Source organism: Plecotus auritus (genome assembly GCF_963455305.1).
Source record: "Plecotus auritus genome assembly, chromosome: 1".
NCBI lineage: Eukaryota > Metazoa > Chordata > Mammalia > Chiroptera > Vespertilionidae > Plecotus > Plecotus auritus.
The window spans coordinates 247,758,743-247,767,811 of NC_137770.1; the positions used below are offsets into that span (position 1 = coordinate 247,758,743).

The 9,069-nt window shown below is 53.8% G+C and overlaps 1 protein-coding gene across 1 annotated transcript in view; it reads left to right on the plus strand.

Moving 5' to 3' along the window:
- POLN (DNA polymerase nu) overlaps window positions 1-9,069 on the plus strand; it is a 100,255-nt gene that overhangs the window by 38,232 nt on the left and 52,954 nt on the right. The window contains exons 9-11 of the mRNA XM_080666475.1: window positions 232-296; window positions 3,651-3,734; window positions 3,989-4,084. Coding sequence (XP_080522601.1) covers window positions 232-296; window positions 3,651-3,734; window positions 3,989-4,084 — 245 coding nt within the window. The remainder of the gene's footprint in view (window positions 1-231; window positions 297-3,650; window positions 3,735-3,988; window positions 4,085-9,069) is intronic.

Here is a 9,069-nt window from a genome sequence, read left to right on the forward strand (position 1 = left end):
GGAGCAGAGCAGAGCCTTGCCCAGTGCCCTCGATGGCAGGGGCGCCTTCCATGCAGAGTGTGTCCCACGCCCACTGCCACCGCCGCTGGCCCTCAGGGACACTTGGCGGGGTGTGCTTGCAGCAGGCGCTGGCGTCACTGCCCCCTTCGGGGGGCGGCTGGCTCCCTGCCCCGCCGTCTTGCACAGAAATGAGTCACTGACGCCGATGTCACCTGCTTTGGTTTTGGACAGTGATGGAAAGCCACCGCATTCGGGTGGACAAGGAAGAGCTGGAGAGGACCTCGGCGCTCCTCGGGGTACGTCACCGTGAGACCCTCCGCACGTTAGCTCTGCTCCTGGACAAGCTGCTCCCGGCGTAAGGCGGCTCCCCTCGCTTCCAGGCCCAGGCTGAGCGGCCCCTCTGACCGCAGGGTCCCGCGGGGGCGGGCTGGGGCACACCCTGCAGCTGTTGCTGCCCCGAGAGGCTGTGGACTGGGCTCGATGGGCCTCAGGGACCTTCCTGCCAGGACACTGCCCGGTGCTCGGTGAGGGGATTCAGGGTTTCTTGGGTTCCTTAAAAAAGCAGAAACACAGCGTCTAACAGTGAATATAAAAACACGCAGAGGAGTGCATGATGATGCATAAAAAAATGATCCACTTCAGTTCTTTTTCAAAAACGTATTTTTATTGACTTCAGAGAGGAAGGGAGAGAGGGGAAGAGAGAGAAATGTCATTGAGAGAATCATTGTTTGGCTGCCTCCTGCACACCCCCTGCTGGGGACAGAGCCTGCAACCCCGGCATGTGCCCTTGACTGGAATTGAACCTGGGACCCTTCGGTCCGCAGGCTGACCCTCTATCCACTGAGCCAAACCGGCTAGGACTCCACTTGAGTTCTTTTTATTTATTTAGTAATCCTCACCGCAGGATATGTTCTTGCTGATTTTAGAGAGAGGAGGGGGAGAGAGAAACATCTATCTGTTGCCTCCCCAGATACTCACCGGGGGTCGAACCTGAAACCCAGGTATGTATCCTGGCCAGGAATCGAACCCAAAATGTTTTGGTGAATGGGAGGACGCTCCGACCCACTGAGCCACCGGCCAGGGCCCCTTCAGTTCTTTTAAACTGTTTATTTGGATTCCTTGAAGGTAGTGTAGAGCATTGAGGTTAATCACAGGAAACATCAATACCAAATTCTAATTAGGAGGCAAGCTTACGTGAGCGGACAGCTGTTTGGTGAAGAGTTTGCTGACCCAGCAGACTCCATCCCACTCTTGTTGGGGAAGAGTTGGCCTTGGTGGTTCAGGCTTCATACATTTTCTCATTTCAAGTATTTCTAACACCACAGCCAGCGGTGTTACGCACACTCACATGGTGCGCAGCCCGCCATCCATCCCCATAACTGCTCGGATAGCACCGAGCCCTATGTATACTATGATTTTTCCTATACATCCCTACCGATGATAAAGTGTAACTTATAAACCAGGCAACAGCAATAACCAGTAGCAAACAGGACAATTTTTAAAAGTTCTGTGAGTGTGGCCTCTCCCATCACTGCCTGCCCTCCCTCTTCGTGTGAGGAAAGCACGTTCAGCATCACTCCTGTGCTTTGGGGCCATAATTAAGTCAAATAAGAGCGACTTTAACGCAAGCACTGCGACGCCGCAGTCCTCCGTCTGGCACCTGAGACGGTCACTGAGTGACCGGCAGGCAGGCCTCGATGTAGCGTGGGCGGCTGGACCAAGGGGATTCGTGTCCCAGGTGGGACGGAGTAGGACAGTGTTAGGCCTCATCACAGCACTCAGAGCAGTGAGCACGTTAAAACTTACGAGTAGTTTATTTCTGAAATTTCCCATTTTCACACCGTGATTAACTTCAGATAACTGAAACCGAGGGAAGCGAAACTGTGGCTAAGGGGGGACTACTGACTGTACAAGACAGTTCTGCATTTTATTTCTCCCTCTTCACATTCTAAGTACTTTCTATTCCACAAAAAATGTTAGCAAGCCTAACTCTGAAGGGTTATGTTATCCCTCGTTTAACCATCCCTCTACTAATTAATAATGGGAAAATATCCTTGGGTAAGGATTAACTAGTAAGTAAATAAATAAAATTGAAAAAATGGTTTAAAAAAGAAAAAGCCAGTTATCACCATTTTTTAAATGAGCTAAATATCTTGGGGGGGGAAATCTAATGAAAGATGGACGTTTCACCCGAGGGCACCAGGCCAGCACTAGCTCGTAGCGGAGCGCTACCCAAAGTGCTGAGCCCCGAAATGTGAGCAGACAGCACGGTGGCGTCGGGGGCGGTTTGTTACGCGGCAGCAGGTACCCACACCGCCTACCCCGGCTTCCCCCACCATGGATCCCCTCCAGCGCCCCGGGTTCGTAGCAGGACCGGGCCTCCCGCAGGCTGCTGGCTCCTGCGCGCCCAGCTGGGCTGTGCCTCCCTCCGCTCCCCTTGGCCGACGCTTGGCCGAGGCGCTGTAGTTCTCGGTGCTTCTGCTCCGAGGAGATGTTTCTGCTTTGTCTTGCCTGAAGCTGTCTGTCTTTTTGTCTCTATTTATACGCACCCATCCCTGCTGTGCGCTTCAGCGCAAGGCGTGTGCTCTCGCTTCGTTTTTTTAGATCAAACAATTTATGACCGAGGTTTTGTTTCCGAAGGTATGACTTCCTCCTCAGGGGACCCATCGTCTGTCTCTGAATGCTCTGTTCCTTGTTTTTTTAAAATCGTTTGTTTCTTTTTTTAAAAAATATATTTTATTGATATTTTACAGAGAGGAAGGGAGAGGGATAGAGAGAATCATCGATGAGAGAGAAACATCGATCAGCTGCCTCCTGCACACCTCCCACTGGGGATGTGCCCGCAACCAAGGTACATGCCCTTGACCGGAATCGAACCCGGGACCCTTCAGTCCGCAGGCTGACGCTCTATCCACTGAGCCAAACCAGTTTCGGCTCGTTTGTTTCTTTAACTCAGAGCTTTGGCATCTCTAACTGAGGCAGCTGCTCCTGGTTCTTGGTTTTGCTGAGATATTACATGTTATACGTGTCCCATGCCTCGTTTTTCGGGCCCCTCCTTATAAACTTCTTAGAAATTGCCGACTTAAGGCAATTCTGAAGGGTAGAATGTGGGCGGTATTTCACCAGAATTGGTTGATTTGACTCGGCTCTCTCTTTCCTTTCACAGTAATTTTTTGTTAGGTCCTGGCCTCCTCCTTTTCTTCTGGCCAAGATGGTGAGGGGAAGGGGTTTGTAAATGCAGCCCGTCCTGCGGCTCTGCTCGGCCCAGCGCTGTCTCTACCGCCGCGCGGGCTCCGTGGCTGCGTCTCGTGCGGCTGGGCCCGACGGCTCCTGCCGGGGGTCACGCAGGGTGTTCGATGCTTATAACGGGATGCTGGACCCCTTTCTAGTCAGAACGCTGCTGGAGAATTCACTCTTTCCCTCCCTCATGTTGGTGAATTTTTTGTTTTACTATTTTTGCTTCTTTCAGTTTGTTTCCTTAGGTTTGGAGGGGTCCTGTGAGCCTGGGTTTCCCACCATGAGTCAAAATAAGTATTTTTAGTGTCCAAAATATGTATTTGTATTCTCGTAAGGGCTTTTGTTGGGAACTGTTTGGTGAATAAGTCAAATCCTCCTAAACTGCTAAGAGATTGTGTTTATCACATTCACAGGCTCGTCTCCAGGAATTGGAGCGAGAAGCCCACTTTGTGGCAGGAGAACAGTTCCTCGTGACGAGCAGCGATCAGCTTCGAGAGGTACAGCTGGTTCTCTCGTAAAGCAAACTCTGACCCGGGGGAAAGGGAGGTTTATTCGGCACGTCCACTACGTTCCCGTTCTCTCACGTTGAGAGCCACTCCTGCAAAGCCTCTAAGCCCAAGAGAAGTAGCAGATCAGACGCTTGGCACTTCGCGCGCGTGTCGCGGCCTGCTCTGGCCGGGGCTGTGGCCTGTCGTGCGATGCTGGTCCGCCGCACCCCGGGGCCCTCACTGCGTGTCATCTTCTGTTGCAGATCCTCTTTGGCAAGCTAAAGCTGCACCTGCTGAGCCCCACGGAGACGCTTCCCAAGACGGGGCTGCGGGGCCACCTGTCCACCTCCGAAGCCGTGGTAAGGATCAAAAACCAGCCCCTTCTTTCGAAGCAAGAGCGTGTCCGCACCACAGGTGCGTGCCTCCCAGACCCGCCTGCTTCCTGTGGCGGGACGGCCGCGGCGCCAGGCCGAGCAGGTGGGGTGGTCATGCTCCCGCCCCAAGGTTGTTGCCCTCTAGTTAGGAACCCGAGCAAGGGGCAGCTGGACCAGTTTCCAGAGCAAACATTGGGCTTGATTCCTGCGAAGGACAGTGGGTAGAAGTTCGCTCTGAAAACCAAGTTTGACAGCCCAGGCCAGGCCCCCCGTGTCCCTGCCCACAGGAGCCCGGAGACAGGAGGTCCTCCGTCCTCTCCTCTTCCACATTCACTTCTCAGAACATTCTGGCTGCCCTGCTCTCGGGAGGAACACGTTTCTGTGCATTTTAGATTGTTCTTTACTTAATGTATTGGGGTGACGCTGGTTAATACAACGATACAGCTTTCAGGTGCACCACGCCATAGTGCGTCACCTGTTCCTATATTGTGTTCTCCAGCCAAGTCAGGTCTCCATCCATCGCCACTGGCCCCCCTCCCTCGCCGGCCTCCCTCCCTCCTCCCCTCTGGTCATCGCCACACTGTTGTCTGTAGTGACGAGTTTTGTTTTGTTTTTGGCTTAATCCCTTTACCTTTTTCACTCAGACCCCAACCCCTCTCCGCTCTGTCAGACATCAGTCTGTTCTCTGTGTCTATGAGTCTGTTTCTATTTTGTTTGTTAGTTTATTTTATTCATTAGTTATTTTGTTCCACATACAAATGAGATCATATGGAACTTGTCTTTCTCTGGCTGGCTTACTTCACTCAGCACAATGCTCACCAGGTTCAGCCATGCTGTCGCGAAGGGTAAGAGTTCCTTGGCGGTTATTTTTTACGGCTGAGTGGTGTTCCATGGGTAAATGAACCACAGCTCTGTATCCACCATCTGCTCATGGGCACGTGGGCTGCTTTCATAGCTTGGCTATCTGTATATATGAAAGGCTGTGTCCATCCTTCCCTCCAGCCGGTATCTATGACATGCTATGACCACCAGGGGGCAGATGCTCCGACCAGTAGCTATGACAAGCACTGACCACCAGGGGGCAGACACTCAGCGCAGGAGCTGCCATGACACGCACTGGCCATTTCACAATAAACGGCACCACGGACCTGGCCCCACCAAACCAACACTCGGCTTCCCCCAAGAGGGACACAGGCCCTGCCACCACCCCCGAGCGACAGCCCACCAAATCGCAGCCAATGCTGCCGAGACCCCATGGCGCAAAATGCGGCCCACAGCCCAGCCCAGCCCGGAAATGGTCACTGGGCGCTAGGTAATGACGTCACGTAGCAACTCCTGGCTTCCTCTCCCTAGCAACTAGCCTCCTTGGAGTTTCTTTTTTTTTTTTTTTTTAAAATATATTTTATTGACTTTTTTACAGAGAGGAAGGAAGAAGGATAGATAGTCAGAAACATCGATGAGAGAGAAACATCGATCAGCTGCCTCTTGCACACCTCCTACTGGGGATGTGCCCGCAACCAAGTTACATGCCCTTGACCGGAATCGAACCCGGGACCTTTCAGTCCGCAGGCTGATGCTCTATCCACTGAGCCAAACCGGTTTTGGCTCCTTGGAGTTTCTTCAGCCCAGGAACACAACTTGCTTTATAGCCAGGTGGAAACATTTCACACTTTAACCAAATGTCTGTGAAGCGTTTTCCTGTGCCTCACCTCATCTGATCCTCACAGAAGTCCTGGAGTAGGTAGATAGGAGACTTGGTGGAATCCTATTTTCTTTTCATTAGCCAGAAAACGGAGATTTAGAAAGTTTAGAAACTTGACCCGACTGAAAAGAAGTAAGAAATGGTGGACCTTGAAAATGACTTCAGGTTTTCTCACTGTGCAGAATATAGTCAAACACTGCTGCAGGTAAATATTTTACCCTTTGTTCTCCCTGCGTGATCTACAATAATAATCTGCTTCGTGTTGATATTTCCTGCTGTGTTGCTGACAATTACCTGAAAGAGAAGTTGGGGTGCTTCACTGGGCTGGAAAAAGTTTAGCTACGTCAGAAAGCAGGTCTAACTAAGCAAGTTTATTCTATATCTATAAAAGGCTAAGTTGACTCGTGCATGCGTGATACATATAAAGCTCTCGTTGGCGCCAATTGCACGTGTGTGTTTCAGTCTGTCATTGTCAATCGTGAATTTGGTTGACACTTCCATTGTAGAGAAAGGGCGAATAGCGCTATTAAAATATTTCTTCTCATTAATTTCCTTTCAATGTGCACGAATCCCTGCACCGGGACACTAGTTGTAAATAAAGCTGCAATAAACATAGGAGTGCATATATTCTTTCAAATTAGTGTTTAGGGTTTCTTCAGGTATATTTCCAGAAGTGGAGTTGCTGGGTCATAAGACAGTTTCATTTTTATTTGTTTTTTTAATTAATATATTTTTATTGATTTCAGAGAGGAAGGGAGAGGGAGAGAGAGATAGAAACATCAATGATGAGAGGGAATCATTGATCAGCTGCCTCCTGCAGACCCCACACTGGAGATTGAGCCCGCAACCTGGGCATGTGCCCTGACTGGGAATCAAACTGTGACCTCCTGGTTCATAGGTCGATGCTCAACCACTGAGCCACACTGGCTGGGCAAGACAGTTCCATTTTTAAAAGACAAGGAGTAGCTTGGTTGGCATGTTGTCCCGATCGATACACCAGGGTTGCAGGTTCAATCCCTGGTCAGGGCACATACAAGAATCAACCAAGGAATATATAAGTAAGTGGAACAACAAATGGATGTTTCTGTCTCTCTCTAAAATCGATCAATCAAAATCAAAGGCAGGGAGTGGTGAGGCTCTGCTCTAGGAAAGTGGTGGAGCATAGACTGATGTTTATAATCCAGGAGGCAGCAGCGCAGAGCTGAGGGCAGTGATAGTGCCCACATGTCCCCCTGCTGGGACCCCTCTCCCGGGACCCCCTGCTGGGACCCCCCTGCTGAGACCCCTCTGCTGGGACCCCCTGCTGGGACCACCCTGCTGGGACCCCTCTCCTGGGACCCGCTGCTGGGACCCCCTGCTGGGACCCGCTGCTGGGACCCCTCTGCTGGGACCCCACCTGCTGGGACCCTCTGCTGGGACCCCCCTGCTGGGACCCCCCTGCTGGGACCCCCTCTGCTGGGACCCCCCTGCTGGGACCCCGCTGCTGGGACCCGCTGCTGGGACCCCCCTGCTGGGACCCCCTCTGCTGGGAACCCCCCCTGCTGGGACCCGCTTCTGGGACCCCCTCTGCTGAGACCCCCCTCCTAGGACCCCCTGCTGGGACACCCCTGCTGGGACACCCCTGCTGGGACCCCGCTGCTGGGACCCTCTGCTGAGACCCCCCTCCTGCTGAGACCCCCCTCCTAGGACTCCCTGCTGGGACACCCCTGCTGGGACCCGCTGCTGGGACCCCCTCTGCTGAGACGCCCCTCCTGGGACCCCCCTGCTGGGACTCCCCTGCTGAGACCCCCCTGCTGGGACCCGCTGCTGGGACCCCCCTGCTGAGACCCCCTGCTGGGACCCACCTGCTGGGACCCCCTCTGCTGGGACCCCTCTGCTGGGACCCCCTGCTGGGACCCCCTGCTGGGACCCCCTCTGCTGGGACCCCCCTGCTGGGACCCCCCTGCTGGGACCCTCTGCTGGGACCCCCTGCTGGGACCCCCCTTCTGAGGCCCTCTGCTGGGACCCCCCTGCTGAGACCCTCTGCTGGGACCCCCTGCTGGGACCCGCTGCTGAGACCCTCTGCTGGGACCCCCTGCTGGGACCCCCTGCTGGGACCCGCTGCTGGGACCCCCTCCTGGGACCCCCTCAGCTGGGACCCCCCAGTGCTTGCTGTGCCATGTGCAGCCTTTGGCTTAGCAGCAGGGGAGGCTGTGCTTCTGGAGTCCCCATGCACATCGCCTCCCCATCGTTCACTTCCTGCTCATCTCACCTGGCGGAGCCCTCGCTTGCTGACTGTCCCCACACTTGGCCCCGGGGCTCGGGTGGCCACTGTCGAGTGAGCCAGGGCCTGCTGTGGAGCCCGGGTCCCCTGCAGGGACCTGGATTCGTGCTCTTGCGCATGTCTTCCGCCCCAGCGGACGGCCTGTCCTTCTCCGTGTCCTTGGGAAGCAAGGGCAGGGGCTCCAGCCACGCCACCTGCACAGCCTGGGCCCCGCGGCTTGGCTGCTTTGTGCCTCCGTTTCCGGGTCTGTAGCAGAAGGACTGTAAGAGTAACGTCCCTGCTAGGATCCTGTGAGGGTTCTGCCCCTGTGTGTGTGTGTGTGTGTGAGAGTGTGTGTGTGTGTGTGTGTGTGTGAGTGTGTGTGTGTGTGTGAGTGAGAGTGTGTGTGTGAGTGTGTGTGTGAGTGTGTGTGTGTGAGAGAGAGTGTGTGTGTGTGAGTGTGTGTGTGTGAGAGTGTGTGTGAGTGTGTGAGTGTGTGTGTGTGAAAGAGAGAGTGTGTGTGTGTGTGAGTGTGTGTGTGTGTGAGTGTGTGTGTGTGTGTGAGTGTGTGAGTGAGTGTGTGAGTGTGTGTGTGTGAGTGTGTGTGTGTGAGTGAGTGTGTGTGTGTGTGTGTGTGTGAGTGTGTGAGTGTGTGTGAGAGTGTGTGTGTGAGTGTGTGTGTGTGTGTGTGTGTGAGAGAGAGAGAGAGAGAGAGTGTGTGTGTGTGAGAGTGTGTGTGAGTGTGTGTGTGTGTGTGAGAGAGAGAGAGAGAGAAACAGTATTTAGGGCCATGCCTGACATAAGCTCTCAAAAACCAGTAAGTATTGGCTATTACTATGAGCTGCTTCATCCAAAAACTAGAATCATCTTTGATTTTCTCCCAGCCTCACCCGCAGCAAGTCTTACAATCCCTACGCGCAGGGTCTGTCTGCAGTTTGCCTCCCTCCCTCCGCCTTCCCTGGCAGCCCCTTCCCCTCCACTCAGACTCCTCCCGAGCTTCCTGCCCAGCCTCTCCCGCCGCTGTCT